At 38.9% G+C, this 24,130-nt stretch overlaps 1 protein-coding gene across 3 annotated transcripts; it reads right to left on the bottom strand.

The window, feature by feature from the left end:
- Positions 1 to 5,251: 5,251 nt before the first annotated feature.
- On the bottom strand, positions 5,252 to 24,018 carry zgc:113337 (uncharacterized protein LOC503741 homolog). 3 transcript variants are annotated; one of them, XM_041807500.1, is made up of 7 exons: positions 23,818 to 24,018; positions 23,166 to 23,279; positions 22,758 to 23,078; positions 21,333 to 21,662; positions 11,684 to 11,968; positions 11,410 to 11,511; positions 5,252 to 8,775 (listed from the first exon to the last, which is right to left on the bottom strand). In XM_041807500.1, the coding sequence occupies exons 2-7, from the start codon at positions 23,245 to 23,247 to the stop codon at positions 8,660 to 8,662; spliced, it is 1,236 nt and encodes a 411-aa protein (XP_041663434.1). In that variant the 5' UTR covers positions 23,248 to 23,279; positions 23,818 to 24,018; the 3' UTR covers positions 5,252 to 8,659. The 3 variants fall into 3 exon arrangements, with proteins under 3 accessions (XP_041663434.1, XP_041663436.1, XP_041663435.1); XM_041807502.1 differs by having other exon boundaries at positions 8,655 to 8,791; XM_041807501.1 differs by lacking the exon at positions 5,252 to 8,775 and having other exon boundaries at positions 10,558 to 11,511.
- Between the last annotated feature and the right edge of the window lie 112 nt (positions 24,019 to 24,130).

Raw genomic sequence — 24,130 nt, 5'->3', positions numbered from 1 at the left:
GTTCGGAAAGTTTAACCACAAAGCAGAAAGAGAACGATTCACTGGTCATAGCTTAAAGTCAAACTTCTCAAAAGAAGAGAGAGGATGTGTAAAGACCTGATGTAGTATATTTTATTATTCCAAAAAAAAAAACATACAGGAGCCCTGAGCAGACATACATCAATGTATTTTATTTTCCATTTTATTTTGGTTGTTCCCTCAAGATTCTTTGACATGTGAAAATCATGACGTTGCTCACTGCAGTGGAAAGTGGAAGTGCCTTAGTTCAAATTAGGCCACCATGCATATTAGTTGATAACCAATTCTAGGTGCAGTGTTAATTTTGTTGACTAAAACTATTCGTGGACTGCCTTTTTTTCCATGACAAAAACTAGACTAAAACTAACAAAGATAGATCTGTGATGACTAAAACTGACAAAAACTAACTAAGTTTAATTTTCACCAAGATGACTAAAGCTAGACTAAAATGTCATGTAGTTTCGTCGGACATTCAAAATCCGTGACATTTCTCTACTGGTGGTAACTCTGTCAAAAAAACAATGCAGCTATATCTCTTTTGCTTCTTAAATGTAGAAAGCAGGGACTTCAGGTTTGGCAGAATGCAGAGAGCACACTGCCATGATTTTAGGCAAGGAAATAAGTGCTTGGACTAAAAGTAAAGACTGAAACATGAGGACTTTTTATGGAATAAAACTAGACTAAAATGTTTTGAGTTTTCGTCGACTAAAACTGGGGACTAAAACTAAAAGACATTTTGTCTAAAGACTAAGACTGAGACTAAAATTAAAAATAGCTGCCAAAATTAGCACTGTAGTAAGTAAGAAAACATAGCATGATAGAATTCACCTACATCATTTAACACAAATATCAGTGACATAGTCAAACGAGCTTAGACACCTTAAGGGTGATTCCAAACAGAGAAATCTGTAAGAAACACAGTCTGTACACGTGCAGCGATCTCAAAGCATACAAAAGCCTTGATGCGTATGTACGTAGCTATTCATGCTAATACTTTTTTCATTTAGGGTTTCATTAAAATGTCGTAAGTATGTTCATCAGACTACACAGAGAGAAATGTGCAAGTACTCCTTTTTTTCCCAGCAACTCATTAAATTAAATTCATCCATAAATAGCATCACATTTTAAACCGTAAACTGGTGTTAGCTAGTGTTAGCCCATTCAGTGCTTCTGTGCTGTTGCTTTCACGAACACTGCTTTGGAAAATGCTGTTTTACACTTTATGAAAGGATTTACAGGCATCAAATTTTGATATTTCAAGCTTTCTAAACCAAAATGTGCCCTACAAAGATTTCCCTTGTAGACAGGAGTATTTCCTGACCCTTTTACCATTAAGGCAGGTATAGGGGTGGACGGGACAGAACGTCTCATGCGAAAGATCTATAGTAGTGACAGGTCGTTTGTGAATGAGCCGGTTCAAAGAGCTCTTTTATGTGAACGATAAGAGCCGGATCCCGTTAGAGAGCCGTTTTATATTTTTATAACTATTATTAGTAGTATTAGTAGTAGTAGTATCATTTGTATATAGATTTTGTGTGTCTGTTTTTTGATTGATTAGAAGGGATGATCTTTTATCCTCATCACAGGCACACCATGCATTAAGGACTCATGTTGGATGGTGTCGTATTAATGTTTTCTGTCAAGTGTATCATACATCTCAGCCAGTGAACAGATTTCATCGTGAGACAGTAGAGTTTGAAAAATTACATATTTTCATCAATTTTAAAAATTGAGCATAGTTGGAGTAAAATGCCTGAAAAAATATCAATCATATGTTATAATGTTGCTTAAATTAGCAGGTCAAATGAAGCCAAACTGGTACCTGAATGAGGAGCCATTTGGGAGCTGAAAGCACCGACTCTTTTTGCTGAGTCGAGCCAAATGAGCCAAATCACTGAAATAAGCCAAAATTCCCATCACTAGTCTATAGCAATGCTGGTTTTCCCATAGCGAGTTTATTTCTAAAAATATTAGGAACATTACTGAAATGAAGCAGAATTTAAGTAATGTTATTCCAAGATAAAAAGATAAGTAAGCCAAGATGTTGGGAAAACAACCAAAACTTGGCCATAATCATGGGAATACTAAGTATACATGGCCTCTGGTCGCTACTGTCGAAAACATGGACAGTTATGATTCCCAAAATGAATGAGGAACCCCCCCCCCAATATTTATCTACTTTATCCATTCTGTTGGGACTATGTAAATAACTTGTAATCCTTGAAGATGCTCAACAGTCAGAAATCAGTGATTTAAGAGTGAAAACAACTAAAGAGAGTTAGTTATTCACAAATTGTCATAGTACGGTACTTAGAAGTATATTTAAAAGTAAAAAAAAAAAAAAACAATGCTGTGTACACTAAACATTGAAAATGGTGTTGGTTGGAATAAGAACATTTGTAAGTTGTCTTGTGAAAACTTTCTGAGAATAACTGTGTATTCTGTGCCATAAAATCGATCTGATCTGTTGCTACTATGAGTTGAATTTTTAACTGTTGCCCTGACAAGAAGTAACTTTTAATGGCACTTTCTGAAGGGATATTTAGACATCAGTAATCTCCAGACTTTGTCGAATATGTACAGAATTAAACAACAGAAAAATACATTTGAAATATTTTGTATTTTTCTTTGACTATTCCCTAAAACAGGTGATTACAGGCCAGTGTAAACATAGACCTGATAACAACAAACCCACATGGATTACCATGTTTTTATTGGAAAGTCATTACCAATAAATATATTCAGTAAGGCTATATCTGGTATTTTCTATATAAATGCTTGAAAAGTTAAGTATTGTACATTTATACTCTTTTCAATGATTTTATATTGTGACTGCCTCATCAACAAACTAAATAAATGATGTAAAAATGCTTCAGACCTCAGACTGACTTTGTACTTATTTGATCTGAGTGATAAAATCTCATTCTTCATTTGAGAGACTGCAGACATGGGAATGAAATCAAAAAAAGGTAGATTTGTTCACCTTGTTAGACTGACTCACCTTATCTCACCCTGAAACCAGAAGTCAGCCATCAGGTCTCATCATACTGAACCCTACCAGTGTAACCAATGGGCTTACATGCTGGTAATCTAGTTTTCTACAGATGATGCCCAGTGGAGGCCTGTGTTCCCTTAAATTCATGCAATTTAATCAATTTTAAAATCCTCACAGAAGTCCTTCTTATCAAAAATGTCAGTCAGAACAGAAGCTGTGCTGTGATCTGGCTTTGGTATTAAATTGCTTGCTTACTGATATGTATTCTAAAGAAGGGGAAAAGGTGAAACTTCAAGAGTTCCCATGCTCATGGGAAATTTAAACTTCATTTCCATCTGGATGGAAATTTTTCATCTCATCAGAAGTCTCTGGTAGAGACACAGCCCACACATCTCTGCTCTCTCTCTCTCTCACACACATCAGTAATCATGTTGTTCTTGTGTTGGACAAAGCCCCGGTTCAGACCACAGAGCGATAGAGAGCGTGAAGGCTTGTGCGAAGGCGGCGTTTGAGACTGGTCTGATTAGATCGAGGCTGAGGTCACAAAGAGAGCGTGAGGACTCTGCAGTTCTGCCCCCAAATAAACCAGCTGACAAAGTAAAGGCTAAAGGAGCGCTGAATGCTTTTTATTACAAAACTTAACTGAAAATACTGACACTGTGTCTGGAGAGCTCATCAGTGGGCGTTTATAATGAGGATGCTGATATAAATATATGAGATAGGTCTCAATCAGGCTCGCAAATCGGGAAACTGCAATTTTACTTAATTCTTTCCTGCAGAACAGCCCAAGCTCTGTCAGGTTGCATGGGGATCTAAGGTGAACAGCCCTTTTCAAGACACAAATTCTTTATTGGACTAAGGTCTGGGCTTTGACTCAGCCACTCCAGGTCATTGTCCTTAAACCATTTCTGTGTAGCTTCACTGTATGCTTCAGGTCATTGTCTTGCTGTTAAATAAATCCTCTCCACAGCTGTACTTCTTGCAGACTGAATAAGATTGTCCTCCAGGATTTTCCCATACTTTGCTGGATTCATTTTACCCTCTACCTTTACAAGCCTTCCAGGGGGGGCTGCCTTGAGGCATCCCCACAGAATGATGCTGCCACCACCATGCTTTATAGTGGGGATGGTGTGTTTGTGGTGATGTGCAGTGTTTGGTGTCTGCCAAACAGCGTCTTGTCTGATGACCAGAAAGCACCACTTTAGCCTCATCAGACCAAAGAACTTTCTTCCACTTAACCGTGGTGTCTCCAGTGCCTTTTGGTGAACTCGAGTGGGGATTTATTGAGTTTTCTTCAACAGTCTCTTTGCCACTCTCCAATGAAGATTTGACTAGTGAAGAACCCAGCAACAGTTGTTTTATGCAGAGTCTCTCCCATCTCAGCTGCTGAAGCTTGTAACTCCTTCAGAGTAGTCATAGGTGTCTTGGTGGCCTCTCACTAGCCTCCTTTGTCAGGACGTCCTGATCTAGGCAGATTTACACACGTGCCATGCTCCTCTCATTTCTTGATGATTGATTTAACTGAACCGGGACTAGGGGAATTTCAGTGTCTTAGAATTTGTTTTGTATCTGTCCCCTGACTTGCACGTTTCAATAACCTTTTCTCTGACTAGCTTGGAGTGTTCTTTTAAATTTATGGTGTAATGGTAGCCAGGAGTACTGATTAACTAGTGACTCTACCTTCCAGACACAGGTGTCTTTATACTACAATCACTTTGGACACATTCACTGCACTCAGGTGATTCCCGTTTCACTAATTGTGAGACTACTAGCACCAACTGGCTGGATCTCTGTTTGTAGAAATCTTTACTTTAAGCTGTTAAAAGTGGCCCTTCTGGACAAAACTGTTAGCAATCCCAGAATGCTTGTGCATGTGGGTGTGGACTGAGCTGAAAAGTGCGCCTCTACTCTTCATCTTTTGTTTTTGTTTTTTTTTTTTTTTTACTAAGATCCCCCAGGCGTCAGAATTTACTAAGTTTTTTTACCAGGCTTGAACACATCTGAACAGAACAGACCTGTGCTGCAGGCTTTGTGCCTTTGAGTCTGTGTGCACAACATGTGTGTCGACCATCACACGCCTGCTTTGGATATAAAAAGCCACAACAAAAAGAGCATCTGGAGACCAGGTCTGGCACATCAGAGGAATTTTATATTTCTCATATTCTTCTGACAGTTTAAAAGTGAAGCTGAAGGAGACACTGACAGATTGAACATTTTTATTGTTTTATTTGTCTCATTTATTTAATCAGCTTTACATATTTGGTCATATTTGCTCTGTACCAAGCTGTGCAGTGTGCTTTAATTTCATTTATTTAAAACATGTCCGGGTGCTACTCCATGCTCTGAGCACACAATGTATGTACATATCCAGTTAAACTTTGCAGACAGAGAAAATCTGTCCTGAGTCTTTTAAATGGTGATTGAGCACTGAACCTGAAATCTGATAACTTTTGTTGAAATAACTGATAGATTCATAGTATTATGTTCTTACATAAAAGATTTTTTTCAGAGTAAAACTAGTTTTCTGTACACATGCAAACACATTTTCTCAAATGCCTCACAGGGTTACAATATTGACACAGAAGTGCCAATTCGATAACGGGAAATGTCCAAAAAGCACAGGCACAGTTATGAATAAAAGAAACACAAAGAACACCCATTATAACATCACAGGCTTTCTGGGAATTAAACAGTTATCTCTTCACAGATATCCACTTACCAGACTCTGCGATGCACACAGCCAATAAGGCATGCATTCCTTTCAGGGGCACCAAAAAGAGTTCAGCATGGCTACCAAGGGGAACTGATTCAAGCTTTGGCTGTGGAATTTAACCTCCAAAAATATGCTACATACTCACACTTTCTCTCTCTCTCTCTTGTTCACAGCATGCAAAAACAGACCTTGAAGGATGTAAAGGTAGATATTACCAAAACAAGACAAAAGTATGCAGCCCTTTTAGCTGAACTAATGAGGACCAAACTGACCGCACCCAGCTCTAAAAATACACAGAAGTGATGGAGGCCTTAGTCTCAGGTACATAACCTTTAATAAGCTTATGTATGTTACATATTAGCTTTCTTATTATGAAAATTTGTGCAGTTTATGAGAAAGTCATTCAGCATGGTTAATATCATAGAGGGTAATTTCAGAGGTGAAGGGGAATCGGCTATAAAGTCTGGGGCTGCGAGACATCAGATGGACCCCCAGTTACTCTGGGTTTGAGAGGGGTCTGACTGCAGACCATTCATTTCTGATGGCCATTCCATGGGCAGTTCATCTGAGACAGGAGCTGCCATTATTTGCCACTATAAATTATTTGCAATACAACAAATTTTCATTTTTTTTTCTTCTAAAAATTAGACTTTATTCATAAACAGTCTGGTAGTTACATTCGTGAAGTAAACCGCATTGTACAGACAAAAAAACATTGATAAATAAAACAGAGACAAAGGTCAACGGTCTTACTCACCGTTGAATTATGTATAGACCTTTCTTAGATGCAGTTACACAAACGGTGGCTTGCTTTAGCTTCATTAGCTTTAGCTAAAGCTAACATAGATACACTAGCTATGTAATTAACGTAACTACATAAGACAGTGTTGCTCACATAGCTTTGGCAACATGAGCTGTAGAAAACATAGGTAAAGCAAATGTAGATCACACACCTAGCTGCTTTGTGAACTTAATTTTAGCATCCGTAGCATCCTTATCAACATAAATGTAGCTAACGGAGCGATAAAGCTATGCTTGCTACATTAGAGTGTTTAGTCAGCTTTATCAAACATTATGTAATTTGGTTTTGCTGGTCAGGTTTTTTACTTTAAACTTTTGGTATCCATTTACAGCGATTACGACGTCTTAGATAAACTGCCTGTGAGAATGGCTGTCAGAGATGAATGGTCTGCAGTCAGACTTTCTTGCTGGGTTTAGCAAGGTAACCCTCTTGTTTTAAGAGTGACATCACATATCTGCTAAAAGTAAATAACAAAAACATGTTTTTTTTTTTTAAGTTAGTCATTATAAGAATCGGTAAGCTTACTTAGATAACATGACAAGCTAATTTGCTGTAGCTGTAAAAATATTCCATTTGCTCTGCCATTAAATGAAACAGAAAGTATAAGTGTGTTTGAAATCACATACTTCCATACTAAATACTTAATATTTAGTGCATTTGGACCTGTTAGCCTGCTAGAAAATGTTCGCTAGCATGTGCTACTAGCAACAGTGGTACATTAATGCAGGTGTTTGCGCTGTTGCCCCACAGCAAGAAGGTTCCTGGTTTGAATCCAAGTCAGATTTGACTATATAAACATGCTTGTTTTCTAAATTAGTGGTTCTTAATTGCCTAGAGGTGTGTGTGCCTGATTGTTTGTAGAGATGCTGTGTAGGCTACTGCACTGAGATATACCGCAGTAAAATGTACGAATACAAGTATGTTATTTGGAACACACACACAGATATTTTCAAGTTAGTTAGCTAATGAAGCAAGCCATTTCACCAACTTATTCTAGCTAGCTTATTCCATCACATAGCAAGCTAATTAGCCAGCAAGATTATCCTCTTGTTTTCAAAGTGCCTTCAAATAACCACTAAAATGAACCACAAAGCATATAGTTAGTAAGCTAACATAAACAGCTGGTTACCTTACATATTGCTAGTTAGATAACATGGCTAGCTCACTTGCCAACTGGGTAATCTACTCATTTTCACAGTACTATTAAATCACCACTTAAATAAACCAGAGAGTATGGGATATTTTAAAGTTAGCTAATGTAATAAGCTAGTTAGCTGATTTAGCTTGCCAGTTAGGTTACCTTTCTAGCAAGGTAATTCACTAGTTTTCGGAGAACCATCGAGTCACCACTAAAATGGACCACAGAGCATATGATATTCTAAAATATATTAGTTAATGTAATAAGCTACTTAGCTAATGTAGCTTGCTAGTTAAAAAAGTTAGGTAGTTAACTAGCTAGCAAGGTAATCCCCTTGATTTTCCCGTTGTATACAGAAAACTACAAACGAAGCATACACCCCTCTCTAAAATACTTGTTTGGCTTGGGGTCTAATGAAGTTGGGGATTTTCAAATGAAAGTGCACAAATGCAGACTGTGAAACAGGTTAAGTAATAACTTTTAAAAGCTGGGCAATAGTTTTTAGCAAATGTTAGTCATAAAAGAGAAGATGATGCATGTAAATGGGATTATATTCAGCTGTGGATGAACATACATGTGGTGCTTTAGTACTTGAGCAGGTCGCATTGCCTAAGTAGTCTACATTGCCCATTCTTAGGTTAGACACTGCAGGGGGCTCATTTATAAGTTTTAGTGGAGTTTGTACAATAGTTCATGGTATGAAACAGAAAAAAGACTACTATATAGACAAAAGGACAGTGTTTTTAAGATGTGCAATACGCTGCAACAGCAAAATCACTGTAATTTCACTGATTCAGCTGCATGTTGTGGAATGTGTGTCCAATGACTCAATCAATTACAAACACCAAAGAGAAAAAAAACATATCCATTCAGCATCTCCTCGTTGACGTCATGTGAGGACAGCCCGGAGATTATGTAAGAGTCAGATTCAGAGGAGATGAGATGAATGTCATTGTACAGTCGTTGCTCACAAACAGGATTGTATAAGACATCCTATAGATGAGTGTCAGAACATCTTCCCTTTGTCTCCAGTGATGATAATGATGCAGACAAACTCTCAAGTTGACTCTGAGAAGTCCTTCTTCTTCCTTTGTTGTCTGTAGTCTCATCTGAAAGATTAATCAGCTGAAAAGAAATGAATGACAGAGAAGTAGCACAAAAAAGACATCTGAAAAGCTAAAAACAAGTTTTACTTTTTAGAAGTGGCATGCTGTTGTGCAGAATAACAGCACACCTTTGGCCTATGGCTAATATTTTGTACAGTACTCCCTCTTATGTAGATTGTTTTTTTTTTTTTATTCTTCAGAGTTCCAGTTACTAACTACACATATCAGACCGCCTCCCTCCCTTGCCTATAAGGGCTCCAGCTTTAGTTCTGCTGCTGGTAGAGTGCACATATTTCTTCACTTTTTACCATAACTATTGCACAGCTAATAATAATCTAATGATCCATGGTTGATTTCCATCATTTCCATGAACCATTGCATCACGCATCATCAGATGGACAACATCAACTGGAAATGGAAGTAAAGTGCAGACTGAGTGCAGGTAACAAGAAAACAAAGTTGAGATTACATGACACCATGTGTGGACAGCATATACCTTATGTCAGGGCATTAATATTCAGCCACAAATCAGAATGTAACAATACACTGCATCATAGTTACAATTCATATAAACTATTTAAAACCATTTAACAAGAATATGTACTGAAATATATTTCATTTTTCCAATTGCATCCCAAGCAGTTACAAGCATAAAATGTATTATTTTTCTAGTAACTGTGCAAATTAAAAATTTAAATAAATTTGTATCATTGAGGGAAATATTGCAACCCTGGTCCCAGATAAGCATGAAGACAAGATAAAAAATGCCAAAAAAAATGTATGTTCTGACTTCAATTTCATATCAGCAGTGTTTATAGTGAAGCCAGTGTTTCAGCATGTCAATAGGACACTTATCCTTTGTATTGTTTCTGTAGATATGCAGGCCAATTAGAACCAGAAAGGAAGCAGATAAGTTCTATTGAGTGGAGTTGTTCAGTGGTTCAGGTTTACGTAATAAATCTGTATTTTTTTTATCCTATCTATAAATGCTGTTGAGGAAGGTCTCTCTAAACTTAATTTGACCTCTTTTAGTTATAAATGTCCGAGAGTTTTCTGTATTCTTGCGTCCAAACAGCTTATTCTAAAACTGGTCCAAACAAAAAGTGTTGGTCAAACTTGGTACATTATTTGGGGCAACCTCAACTAGTGGGTAAAGTATGACAACTAGGTGATTATTTTCTCTCTTTAAAGGATTCCATGCACTCGAACACTCAGCCTTAAAGACAAACAATGCCATCCTCACATGTGTTGGCTACTAATACAGTTTTTAGTAACAGACTAAGAACTGAAGAGGAGGAGCTGGTGGGGTTGTGGAGGGAGAAAGAATTTCTCTTTGACTGGTTCTCTCCTTTGTACCACTTGTAAAAGGAGTGAAGAGGGGAAAAAGGTGGACAGAAATTGCTGTATCATAGATAGCCAGCAAGAGTTATGACCACCTTACACCAAAACCAAGATTACATGAGTGTGCCCCAACACTCGTCCAGGTTTGCACATACACAGGCCTGCCCACAAAAAGGACTGGGCCTCTAAAAAACCCAAAGATTGGCCCTTCCCAGTTGTGATTTGTTGATGATATCAATACATGTGTGTTGGATCAGTAGCATTGGTGTTAGCACCCTGGCTAATGGTTACTTTATTTTGGAGGTAAAAAGAGTGTAGAGCTATTTTTGGGGTCTAATGTTCAAATTATTTATTTCTCCTACTTTTTAACACCTTCTCATCACTGTTTCCATCCATTTTATTCGTTTCCATGTTTGTTTCCACATTAAACCCATTTTTGCCTCTTTTAACAAATTTTTCTACTTTTTCACCCATTTTCACTACTGTAGCTACCATTTTTTTGCCACCGTTAACCTATTTTGACACTTTTTAACTGCTTTTCACCCTCCCCCATTTTTCCCCTACATTATCCATATTTGCCAACTTTTGTATGCAAAAGGACTTGCCAACACTTGCCTTGCCTAAGTATTTTTTCCCTTCCCTTCCTGCACATCATGGCAAGGTTAGAATTTACAGAATGAACAGTGTGAATTAACCCATAAAATTCATTGATGTCGCTTTGATAGAAGTAGTTATAATTAAGGTTAAAATAAAATATGATATTTATATCACAGATTGATTTTCCTGACCCCCATGGGCCCCTGGTTTGGCTGGGCCCCACAAAGCTCTCCCCCTTATCCTTCCTTAAGGATGGCCTTGCACACACATATTCATGCGACTCAAGGGTGACTAATTAGATTTTGAAGGCAAAAGGTCAATGTCATTGTGAAATCCTGATTGCACTATAATTCAAAAGAGTATTGAGGAATATTTTTCAAATTTTGCACAAACCTTCAACTGGACTTCAGGACTAAGTTTAGAGGGTTAATTTCGGGGGTCAAGGGTCATTTTATGCATCAATTTGACCCCCAAACACTTAACTACAGCTACCCCATCCACCCTTCTTGACCCACTTTCACTGGCTGACATTTGTTCACCTTGTACAGGTATATGACCACCAGGCAGTAGTTCTAGTTGTGTTCTAACCTCAGAAATTTTTCTGGCTTCATTTTAAATGTTATTTGGTGTAAGGCTAGCACAAGATCCACATAAACTTTGATCTGGCCAAACATGATAATTCAGACAAGGCCCACTGACCTTCTTTACGCAGGAAACACTTCCACAGGCAGAAGCAGAGAGACATGACCAGCAGTGCTGCCACTGTAGTGACTGAGATCAGGATGGTGAGAGCTGTGCCAACTAGGAAACGGAATAAGATTAAAAACATGAGGAGCCAAATGTTTTCATATTCTGTATACTACAAGTGCTACTCGGTAATCTCACCATCTTGCTTTAGTATATTTGGGCAAAAACAACACAATTCTATATTACATTGCCAAATTGTAGCAGAAGTGTGCTGACGTTTACTCACTTTTTGTGTTCATTGATACAGCAATTGGCGACTCGAGCCCTTTGTGGTGCACCAAGCATTTGACGGACACATCTTTCAGCAACCCTGATCGCACGGTCAACGTACTGATGACGAGAGTGGTTCCGTCCTCCTGTGGGAGCTGTGTAGTCACAGGGGGGCCCATTGTACGGTTGTCTCTCTCCACGTTCCACACAATCTCTGCTGGGGGGCGTGATACTGAAGTGCAGTTGGCTTCAATCACACCTGGGGAGGTAGTCTTGTAGCTCACCTGAGGTTTAGGCAGCACTGGGAGAAAAAAGGTAGAGTTGGGATGAAAACTCACAGGCAAACATGCTCATACTGTGATAACATTGCATTAAAGACCACTGATTTATACTCTATTGTTTTCTATTGTACTCATGTGGTATGTGCTAAATGTTAGCGCAAAAGACAATTACTTGGAACACTGAACCCTTTGGATGAGACAAGGTTTGAGAATTCCTGCACACTTAAGATCCACAAACAAATCTTTGGCTGTTTTCAATCTTCTGCTCTCAGGGCTTAGTGAGGAATGTGAGATATTGGAACTGAGAACGTTTTTATTGGCAGGAGCACGGTTAGCCACAGATATTTGCCCTCATAGTTTCAGCCCCTCCTCAGAGTTCTGGGCCATGAACCTCAGCCACCATCAGCATGGGTTGTTATCTGATTTCAGGGCGGGTCAAACCACAAGAAACATCTTGTAACAATCCAAACCATAATGCCATGTAAATGAGAACAAAGCTGGTGGAAAATTAGGGTTCTTATTGAAATTAAACTCCTAAGTTTCTCCTTTATTTTCTCATTTTGCTATTTTACCTGTTTGCAACACCATTCAGGGGATACCGTTAGACATGTGAAAGTTTTTATGCATTTTCTACCTTTTAAATATTACACTCAGCTGCTTACTTATTATTTGGTATTGGTGACCAGTTACTAATCAGACTAGCAATGAGATTATACTTATCAAAACAGAGACTTTAAGAGGTTAAATTAAGCTCCACCTTGATCAACAACAGTAAATCAACATCCTTAATGTACCATCAAGTTAAACTAATCAAGTGTAATACTAATTAAATATAAAATGCCACACATTTAAAAATGCAGCTTTAAATTCATTGTACATGTTGGTCTAAAATGAAATCTTAAGAATTGACTTCCACTGGCAAATGCTGGAGTAAAATAGCTTTTGCTCAAGGATTCAAATTTTGTGAGAAATAGCATGCACTTTAGTAGTTTTGCACTACAAAACTATACATTTTTATGCAAGCTCAGTTTGGATACAAATTTACTTGAGCAATATTAAAGTAAACAACTGCTTTTTAAAAGACCTATAGAAACATGTTGTAAAATATGAGTATAGTAGTTCTGACTGGGAGCCATCATTATTATAGGCTTTTTTACTTTAAGATTCTACAGTGAGTACAGTTTTATGTTTAGATATACTTTATTTAAAATATATATGCAGAACTTTAAGATGTGATGTGATGTTTTTTTCCTTCGAGCTCTACATCTTTAGCTGCTCTACTATGTTCTCACTGCAAAAACTGAAATCTTAGTGAGTGCATGTTAGTGTGTCCCAAACTGAGACCAGTTGCTGGAGTTTTAGGAGAGGAATGTTGTCCCATTCTTGTCTGATGTAGGATTCTAACTGCTCCACAGTCTTGGTTCTTCTTAGCCAGATTATTACCTTTGCTGGTGCTCAAAATGTTCTCTGTTGGTGAAAGGTCTGGACTACAGGTAGGACAGTTCAGCACCCGGACTCTTCTACTGTGAAGCCATGCTGTTGTGATGGATGTGATATGTGGTTTAGCATTGTCTTGCAAGGCCTTCCCTGAGAGAGACGTTGTCTGGATAGGAGCTTATATTGCTCTGAAACCTCTATAAACTTTTCAGAGGTGATAGTGCCTTTCCAGATAAGATACCCAAGCCATAGGCACTAATGCAACCCCATACCATCACAGATGCAGGCTTTTGAACTTTGCTCTCTCATCTTTAGTCTCCAGGACATGATGTGCAAAGAGAACCTCAAATTTTGATTCACCTGACCACAGAATAGTTTTCCATTTTGCCTCAATCCATTTTAAATGAGCTTTGGTCCAGAGAAGATGGTGGCATTTCTTGAGTGTGCTCATATATTGCTTCTCTTTTTTTTGCATTAAACAGTTTTAACTTGCATTTGTGCCAGTTAAAACCAAGCAGCAACCTCCGGTCCTGAAAAATGAAGCCAATGCCAAAGTGCAAAAAATTGCAATACAGCGAGTGTCCACTTGAGGCTGGCTGCAGGAACACCGGAAGTCCCGCCCAGACACGTTAAAAAGCTGGTTTTACACTCGAAATAAACTGGTTTACAGCCTGGTTCAAAAAAACCAAATGTGTCCCATTAGCTAATGTCTTCATGTGCTCTCACTGTACGGGGGTTGCATTTTTTTGTACCACTATCATTTAGATTATATTTAGGAAAAACCTCACTGTGTACTGATTGGCATGTCTCATTTGATTGACATAACTTGACAGTCAGAAGCTACATTTCTGTCAACCAGAATGTTAGCTAGCTAGCATTCTGTCAACCAGAATACTAGCTAGCTAGCTGACAGGAAGTTGCACTAAGTGGGTGGGCTGTTACGTTGATCCAAAGTTTAGTTGAGACAGCGATTTCAATATGGAAGCTGCCGCGGATTGGTTTCAAGAGCTGTTTGAGTCCACCTATTTAAGCAGACAGCTGACAGCTAATGTCACACAGGGTTTGTCCAATTCTTTCTACAGTCTATGGTTAAAACATGCAACTTGTGCGATAGTTAGCATTAGCATCTACTAGCTAGTTAACATGTTATAAGCAATGGTAGTACGTTTCAATCAAGAAAAAGTCTTTAAGGCAAAACTAGTTTGTTAAATTGCAGAAACACAGTCCAGTTCTGATAAAGCTGCCACTATAGCACAGCTACATCAGAGTTACACCACTACACTGAGGGCTGCCATTGCAAACGGCTCACAGTACAACCTAACCCCACCCTTAGCTACTGCCAGATCCTCCTCAAATGACAATGACTGGCCAGACCTGGCTCTGGGTTTGGCAGATTGGAGCTTTGCAAGATGGATTTGCCTGATGACAGATATGGATTTTGGTGAATACATCTGCTTTGTGAGGTTACATTCTGGGGTGATGCAAGGTAAAGTATTCTCCACAAGATACAGAGCAAAAACTTCACGTAAGAGAAATTCTGGGAAAGACTGCTGTTTTTTGGATTTAAATAGCGTTGCAGGTGTTTTATAAGGGTCACAAATGTCCAAAACTTACAGTTTAAATTAATATCTCTGTTTTCTATTGTTTTTATATAAAATACTCCTTTATTAGTCCCACAAGGGGAAATTCCAATTATCAGGTGATGTAAACATGTGTCTGTCAGGGCACAGACTGCAGTTCCACACAGTAGTTCAAAGTGATCCAAAGCTGTTGTTTTTTTTGCCTTCCAGGCCTCCATGCCAGTCATGTAACAGAAAGTGCTTGTCATGTCTATAAACACTTCTAATGCAGCCTGAAAATTTTCTTAAGCTTCTTAAAATGAAATCTTTATCCCAATTCAAAAAGCTTTGCTTGCTGCATCGGCTGCTCAGTACTAGCAATCCAGGTCTGACATTTGGTTGTGAAACTTTGAAATAAGATGTTTACCAGGGACAGTCAGGAGAAATGGGCTTGTATAGAGGGTAATGAGGTATTTTTTGTCAAAGAATTAGACAAATACACTTTGCAAGCTTTGCACGACATGAACTTTTGCAGTTCACAAGCTGGTAACAAACCATGTCCATCTGCTTTTCAACCCTGAGCAAGTGGAGATTTGTTACATTTTCAAGCTTTCACTAAAGCAGCTGCCTGCTTTGACCAAGAAGTTTTTTCCCTGCTGAAATAAACATGTTAAAAATCTGGTAAAAATGGTATCAATAGCTCATGTAGTCATTGGCGCACACTGTACTGGCTGAGATTTTCTTCTGATTTCAGGCAACATTTCCAACAAGGTGACCGCCATCACTGGGCCTCAAAACTCTCCTTCAAATACAAATGGGTTAAGTCACTGAGACTATGTCCATGCTTGTATGCAGTCAACAGTTGTCACACTAATCATTTTGTTGAAAAATATGCTTTTGTGCTTTCCTATCTGTCACTGTTTTGGGGATATGTGCGTCAGAAGAAGGGGGCAACACAACCGCTCAAGTGGGATGTGGGCGGAAAGCTGATTGGCATGAATGCTAATCAAACTCCACAATCAGAAAAACCTACTGTGGCCTACTGTACAGTTTGATTTCAAACAAAAGCACATCTGTTTGTTGAGCTAACTGTGAGTGAAAGGGAGCAGGAGAGAAGTGGGGAAGCCAATGAGCAAAGAGAGACAAAGCACAGAGGGAATCAGTGTCTGCTGCAAACACTGAGACAGTCATGCATCAGGGCCTCGCTCCCTGCCTCCATCATTCTTTCCAATGGTCCATTCTTCACATGGACACACTGTTCTGTGTTTGTGTGCGTGGTAAAATCAGCCAGCAGCTTAGCCTGGCTGTATCATGAAAACATTCAACAGCTACAATCAGGAAGAAAAGATCAACATTCCTACCTAAAGCCCAGACGTACCTGAGTTTTCAAAAGACACAAAATATGTCTCTCAGCAGCCACACACCCGTCTGACTCCTTTGTTTTCACTACATCTGCTATACAACTCAGTCAATTCAAACTGTTTCTTTGATCTATAATGAACATTTTTGGCAGATATAGCTGCAAGGGATAAATGACTTTAGGAATAACAGCTCAAGCAACTTTTTGTACAGTTAAATCTGTGTTATGGCTTGTTCTAAGAAGTGGAAGGCTAGATCTGTATCCCTTTAGTCCAGAGTGAAATGTGTTAAACTGATGGATTGCCTTCAAGTCATTTGAGCAATAAGTTTGCAAGATCCTGGACCATTCATTTATCTACTACCAACTCAAAATATCCAAAGATAACTAAAACACAAACAACTGAACAGCCATCAAACCAAACTGCATTTCAGATTAAAGTATGAGTTTTATTATTTGTTTTTGTTCCTTGTAGGGAAGATAATTTATAGTTTCAGCTCTCTAAGCTATGCTTTTTTCCAAAGTAGTTGTCTTTTGATTCATTATTTCCTCCTTTTTGGTGAACACTTGTGGGTTAATGCGTTCTGGTCTGCACATGTACAAACACGACTAAACATCAACAAAACAGAAACCACATGCAGGACAGAATTTGATGTGGCCATCCTGGACAGAAAAAGCAACAAATTACCTTCAGCTGAACTTTTAGGATTAGCTCAAGATTTTGGATTATTTTCATTGTTTTATTTCTAACAGATTAAGCCAGCTTATGAAAGCTGCAGAAGTAGGATAGCTGTCTCACCTTTTCCCCTGTCTTTAGGCTGAAGTAAATTAAGCTAATCTACTGTAATGATTTCATATGAACATGAAAGGAGGCAAGATAACCTCAATATTAACTCTCTGTGTGAAAGCAAAAAAAACATGCTTCTGATTCTCTCCATATAAGGTAGCCTCTTGGTTTAAAAAGGTAAAGCCAGTGAGAGAGAGTCCTGAACCTGCAGCATAGGAAGACTCACTGCAGAAAAAGGTCAAATTTTATATTCACATAAAGTGAATTATCTTTCTTTTCGGTATCCTCCGTTCAAAGATTCAATACAAGAATAGACAATAGCACTATGCCTGATATTTTAGGCATTCTGGTTTCAATTTAAAGTCCAATTTGTATCCAAAAGAACTTTATTCAACTTTAATGCACTCTTAAAGACCCAGTAAAGTGAAAATGAATCTATATACAGGTTTGTTGTATGATAGGTCACTGTGTTATGAACCCCCTCGTCAAATTTCAATGGAGTAAAAAATCTAAGTTTTTAAAATTAAGCTTCAAAATCATGAAAATGAGGAAGTAAAATCTGCTCCAGGATGGCGTGGAAGTGTCTGTTGAATGAGCTGAAGCCACGCCCACTCAGAAGAAATACGATCCTCTCAAATATAAGAATTGTTAGAATCTGAATGTTGACCTTATGATCAGAGCAGAGACAAAGTCAATTTTCTGGCTCAAATCTCTGTTATGACACTTTAAATGGTCCATAGGCCACTGTGGCTGATAGATTTGGCAAATTTACCTCATGATGAACAAAAAAACAGCATTTAATTCATCGTTGATTCTCAATAAAGGCAGTGACATCAGCTAACAATAGACTGTACTGAGATGAACTGCTCTGTGATTTTATATTGTTATGTTAGAGGGGCGGGTCATTCCCCACTGTGGGCCGCTGACATCACCAGTCCACATATAAGCTCCGCCCAAATTAAACCCAGCCAGGAAAGAGGTGAAAAACCTTCTTACAGTCTAAATCCAGAATTCAGTCACATGTAGATCTCAGCGTTTTCACATGTTTACAGCAGCCATATTTCAACATATCTAGTGTGTTAAGACTAAAACGTTGAATTTATTTTACAGGGTCTTTAAGCTGTAAACTACGCTGTAAAACCAAACAAGTTGAAAATACTCAATTTTTTGTCCAAACTGGTTATGTAAGTGTTTAAATAGTGGACATAATTTTTGAATGATCATGACTTGTGTATTTATGTTGGGTTAACTTGACTTGAAACTGTCTTCTCTTAAAAAATCAGTTTAAATCCAACTCAAATCAACATGTTTTATTATTTTTTAAAGCCTCATGTCCCTCATCAACTACAATTTCAACTACAATCACACCACTCAAGGTAAGCAAGTTGAAGTGACAAAAACTGAAAGGTGCATACTGTATTGCACTAGTCTGTCCTCTTCCATCATGTTCATCCATTATATACTGTTGTTGTTTCCCACAGGCAGGCCATCTCTAACTGAGTCTGTAACTTTACCCATGGTGCAACAGTGTCTAATGCCCAAAGGCATTTTGGGTAAACTCCATGGATTAAAGGATGACTGTTAAATTATTTAAGTACAATTACAAAAAATACATACAATAATTGAGTAATGTTTAAAAAAAAATAGAGCTGAAATGGCTATTTGGAATTTTTTATTTGAAATAACTCATTCTTTTCAACAACCTTCAACTGCTCAGTTTTACAATGCAACAATAAATTAGTTTAATTAATGTCTTTCAAAAAACAAGCACATGCAAATGCAAGTAGTACAGGCCAACGCCTGACTGCAGCTTCATGTAAACAATAGCAAGTCTTGGAAAAGGAAATTGTGACTGGAATTCTTTATTACTAACTTTTGATCACATCAGAGGCCTGTAAAATTGCTCTCACAGGCTCCACCATTGTTAGGAAATAGCTTAAGGATATGGAGATCTGAAACATCAGGATGTAAATCCCCCATTTAAATCCAAAATGGTCTTTTTCAAAATGGCAACAGGGAGTTTTAGAATGCTGCCGCTGATAGCGTCTGTCTGAACTGAGCCGTCACAGCTCAGATCATGTTTGCTGACAATGCTGCCTGCAATTCAGCCTGTCAAATTGTCAGAAGCTGATTTTTAGATGTTGCAAGGAGATGAAATTGTGAATCAGAAATAGAAAATCTTGTTATGAAAGGCTATTAATACCAACAAATATTTGTTTAAAGCAGAATATTTGTAAGATAAAATTCTTTTTAGAATTTTGTTCCTCATTATATCTATCTTTTTTACATATACTGTTTAAGTGTAATCTTGAGGCTGACAAACACTACTGTCTCCTCTATCAGCTGTGCAGGTTTTTCTAGCTAATACATGAGAAACTCAAGGCTGCAGTGGCTAAATTTGTAAGTGGAAAAATGTAATTTTCAGTCGACATCTTAGCTATAAAAAACTAAGCAAGTAAAACAATTTTTCATATATATATGCTGTGAAATTGTGCCGCCATGCTGTGATGATAGTGACAAGAAATGTATGCATGCAGCACCTATGTGGAGGGAATTAGTGATGAATCATCCTTATGTGGCAATCAGTTCAGTGTTACGCATCATAACGATGATATAGATATAGAAAAAAGAAACTCATGGCAAAAATAGTAAGTTGTCAGACTGGAAGAAGAAAAGGAGAGACGGAGAGAGAGAAAGAGAGAGCAGTACTGTATCAGCGTCTGCTTCTGCATGCACACAGTGGCATGTGCAGTACCTTTCTTTTTGTAAAGGCTGATAGATGGGCTAACAGTGTTGACCAGAAGGGCCACTTTTAACAGCTTTTATCCCTAATCGCAGTGCCTGTAAAAGGTATTCATCCCCTTTGATAATATCCTTTAATTTATTTTATAAATCAATCATGGCCAAGATAATTGGATTTTTTAACTGTAATGTAAAATAAATGAGTGCATAAATATTCACCCCCTTTAAAGTGACTGACCTATTTCTACAGAGCTCCAGCTACCTGGTGCTAGAAGTCTCCCAATTAGTGAAATGGGGATCATCTGAGTGCAGTGAATGTGTCTCAAATGATTGTAGAATAAAGACACCTGTGTCTGGAAGGTCCAGTCACTGGTTAATCAGTATTCCTGGCTACCATTACACCATGAAGACAAAAGAACACTCCAAGCAAATCAGAGAAAAGGTTATTGAAAAGTTTAAGTCAGGAGATGGATCCAAAAAAAATTTCCAAGGCACTGAACATCCCCTGGAGTTCAGTTAAATCCATCATTTAGAAATGGAGGGAATATGCAACATGTGTAAATCTGCCTGCATCAGGCCGTCCACACAAACTGAGTAACTGAGTAAGAAGGAGGCGAGTGAGAGAGGAAGCTTTTTGATCTGATGTGACCAAAATGGTACTTTCTGGTCATCAGACAAGACGTAATGTTTGGTGGACACCAAACCCTTAACATCACCACAAATACATCATCCCCTCTGTGAAGCATGCTGGTGGCAGCATCATGCTGTTGGGATGCTGCTTGAAAGCTGGCCCTGGAAGGCCTGAGGGCAAAATGAATGTGGCAAAATATAGGAAAATCATGGAGGACAATCTTATTCAGCTACACATAAATGGTTTAAAGACAACAAGGTGAATGTTCTGCAGTGGCCGAGTCAAAGCCCTGACCTCAATCCAATAGAGAATTTGTGGTGAGGCTTGAAAAGAGCTGTTCACATCCAGTCCTGACAGAGCTTGAGAAATTTTGCAAAGAAGAATGGAGTAATATTGCAGTGTCCAGATGTGCAAGCCTGATTAAGGCCTGATTTATAAAATCAATAATAGGTTAAAACATCTAAGGGGGTGAATACTTTTATAGGCACTGTGTGCTCATATTTAGTTTTGTGAAAAGAAAAGGCTTCAGTGAGCTGAGGTGATAATCGAGCCAAAGTAAAAGCATCCACCATCATGGCTAACAACAGAGAGAAAAAAGGTGTGTGACAGATGTATGAGGAAAGAGCAGCCAAACTGTTAAAATGGTGTTGATAAAGTAGCTTGGACTGACGGATCCACAGACAGATTTCCCCATTGAGTTACTGGCAGTTTTTTGTCTCAGAGTAAAGTTTGGACTGTCTCGTTCACATTGTGGAGCTTTGTGTTGATGATTTCTTGATATTTATATGGCTCAGGCACAGCTAATAAACCTCATCTTGTTATTTCAATGTAATTATCATCAGTGTAAATGAATGCTTATACAGCTGTTTACCGTAGGTGGCGAGGCACACAGTGGAGGTCTTCAGCCCATCTGGATATGTGTCGTACATGCAGGTGTAGCAGCCCTCATCCTGGATGGCTACTGGCTGGATGATGAGCTGACTGTCAGATAGGGAGGAACTCAGCCAAACTCTCCCCTGGTACTGCGGCTCTATCATGGGGTCACTTCTCTTTGCATAGGATGCCACCTCTGCAGACTCTCCCTGCTCAGGGGTGTGTCTCCACGTAACCTGCTGCACCTTCTCCGGCAAACCGTAGGAGCAGGTGAGGGTGGCCTTCTTGCCGCTCACTGCTGTCTTGTTGCTGTCAGCGGTGATGTGTGCTAAGGCCACCGTGAAAGACAGATTGGAAACAGGGAGGAAAGAGCAGAGAGACAGAGGGTGAAAAACAGAAGTATGAAGCACCCAAACAGAAACCCGTCACTGGAATCTGCAGCATCTGTTTCTAGTTAGAAGAATGAACCCTCCTTCTCCTACTGCTCTGCTGTGCTTTATTAACCTGACTGGAGGGGCCTCAAAGGGCTCATCAACTTATGTTTGGAGGTAAGGAGTGGCAAGGGACATGTAAATTCAAATATTTTCTCTGTAAATCCCCGAAGCATATTTATAATCAGGTTGTAGAGAGGAGTAGCTGTTGTTTTAGTGTGCTGGAGAGTTGGGTTGTCTAATATCAGTGGGTGGGTGCACAGCCTAGGCATGCAAAATCAGTTATGTTGCGGTCAAGTCAAATCCTTTTTACCATAATTATGAGCAGGAGAGCGCAAAAAAATGCTTCAGACAGATGTCAGGATTTTTTTTTACGCAGATGACATCCTTTAACGTAAGAATGAGTGGTGTCAACATCTGGGTGGGCAAACTGGCTGCAAGTGAATGATAAATGTGAAAAAAAAATCAAAATATACAGCCACGTTACTGCTTATTTGAGTTCTCCCTCTACTTTCTTTGGGCAGATTCTGGATATTTGAGCTCCTATGTTTGTTCCTCAGGTTGATTTGGGTGTCTCCCTGACACACCATGATCATTACTCAACTTGAGCTCTAAGGGAAGCTTCTCCCACCTGGTTCACAACCTTCCTCACAGTATCACAATAACAGAGTCATTTTCTGGCCAGACAAAAAATTATGTTTTATTTGAATCCATCCTTCCAGGGATTTAAGATATGTCAAACTGTATGTGCTTTGGCTTTATCTGTGCATTTCTAGTTCTCTCACGAGACAGCATTTCATACAAGAACTTGGCTCTAATATGTGGCTCCTTACTTATAACGCCAAAGATAAAGCAGCCAAGAATCCTTACACTGATGTTATACATCTCTTAAAAAAGAAACCAACTACAGTGATCGATAAGTTTTGTCTAAACTGTAAGGAATTGGTGTTCTTTCATTTTCAGAACCTGCTGTCAGTGTTGAATCTACTCACAGGTTACGGTGAGGCAGGTGGTTCCCTGCTTTGCACCATTTGGATGCATGTCAAAGATGCACGTGTAGCAGCCCTCGTCACGGAAGCCCACTCTGCGGATGGTGATAGCTGAGGTGTCTTTCGGAGAGGTGGCGAGCTCCACATGCTGCTGTCCACTCACGCTGTCTCTGTTGCCTGGCTGGTAGGTTATCAGGGTCTGGTTCTGGACATCCAGCCACCGCACCTGCCTCAAAGACTCGCCTCGATCCCTTGAAACAGAGCAAGTCAGGGTGAAGGGCTTCTCCACAGGAGCTTGAAGACGCTCTGGTGCTGTAACCCTGCCTAAAACATCCAAGTTTGAAAATTATTACTGCTATGAGATTTACAGGTTGAGGTTTTTCTTTCCATTTGTTGGCAGAGCACACTCACCATGTAGCCCTCCCACCAGCAGTAGGATTAAATACACCTGCAGACCGTTCCTAAAGGAGGCCTGGATCATCATCTTCTTCATTGATCATTTAACAGGGAGGGGGAAGAGAGCAGCTGAAATATGGAGAAATGTCAAGTTTCCAGTTAGACAAACAATAACAATGAGAAAATCCTTTATCCTTAATACAATAAGAAGTCAGTAATAATGAAAGAGTTTTGTCTCCTTAACCTTACATTTTCTGCTCTCAAAGTCAATTTAGCCCCTGTTTATACTTCATGCAGTCCAACTCATGTAGACGAATCACTAGGAGTTTATACATGTCTAGAGAATTTCTATAATTCCTTAAAATGCCAAAAATCTAACCCATAGGGATTTAAAGTGCATTAGCAGTGGGTTTCACTGCTTTCAGGAAACTTGCTTGGCTTCTCTCTGCCACATCACTAACAATCTACCACTCCTTTAATAAACTTAATTGAGAATACATGGTCATTAATGACAATTACACACAAATCATGTGAGAAAAATACCCGAAAGCCCCAAAACATCTGTTAAAATGTCAATCTGAACATGATTAGTGGAAATGAAGAAGTCTATCTGACATTTCTATTACCTGTCTCATAAAAATCATACAGCAGCCATTAAAACACTTACCTCTACTTGTCCTATTGTGAAAAGAAAAAATAAAAGCCAACACTTGTAGATGTTCTACCTCTGCAACAACATCTCGTCCTTCCTTATGATCCGACAGTCTTGTGAAACATCACTCCAGAGCGAGCGAGAAACTATTTTGTACTCCTCCAAGTGTTTTCTATTGTGCACACCACCAGCACAATGAACACCAGCCGGTAACAAGCTCTGAGCCACAGTGTGCTGTTGGATAGATGGAGGTTGGATGGATGCGCCGGGCTCTTTGCAGGCAAAGACAGAACTTTATTTTGAGCTACCAGCGCCCTCTAGCGTCGAG

This window comes from Cheilinus undulatus, linkage group 15 (genome assembly GCF_018320785.1).
Source record: "Cheilinus undulatus linkage group 15, ASM1832078v1, whole genome shotgun sequence".
NCBI lineage: Eukaryota > Metazoa > Chordata > Actinopteri > Labriformes > Labridae > Cheilinus > Cheilinus undulatus.
Note: the sequence above shows the minus strand (reverse complement) of the source record. Positions and strands in the feature narration are given on the sequence as shown.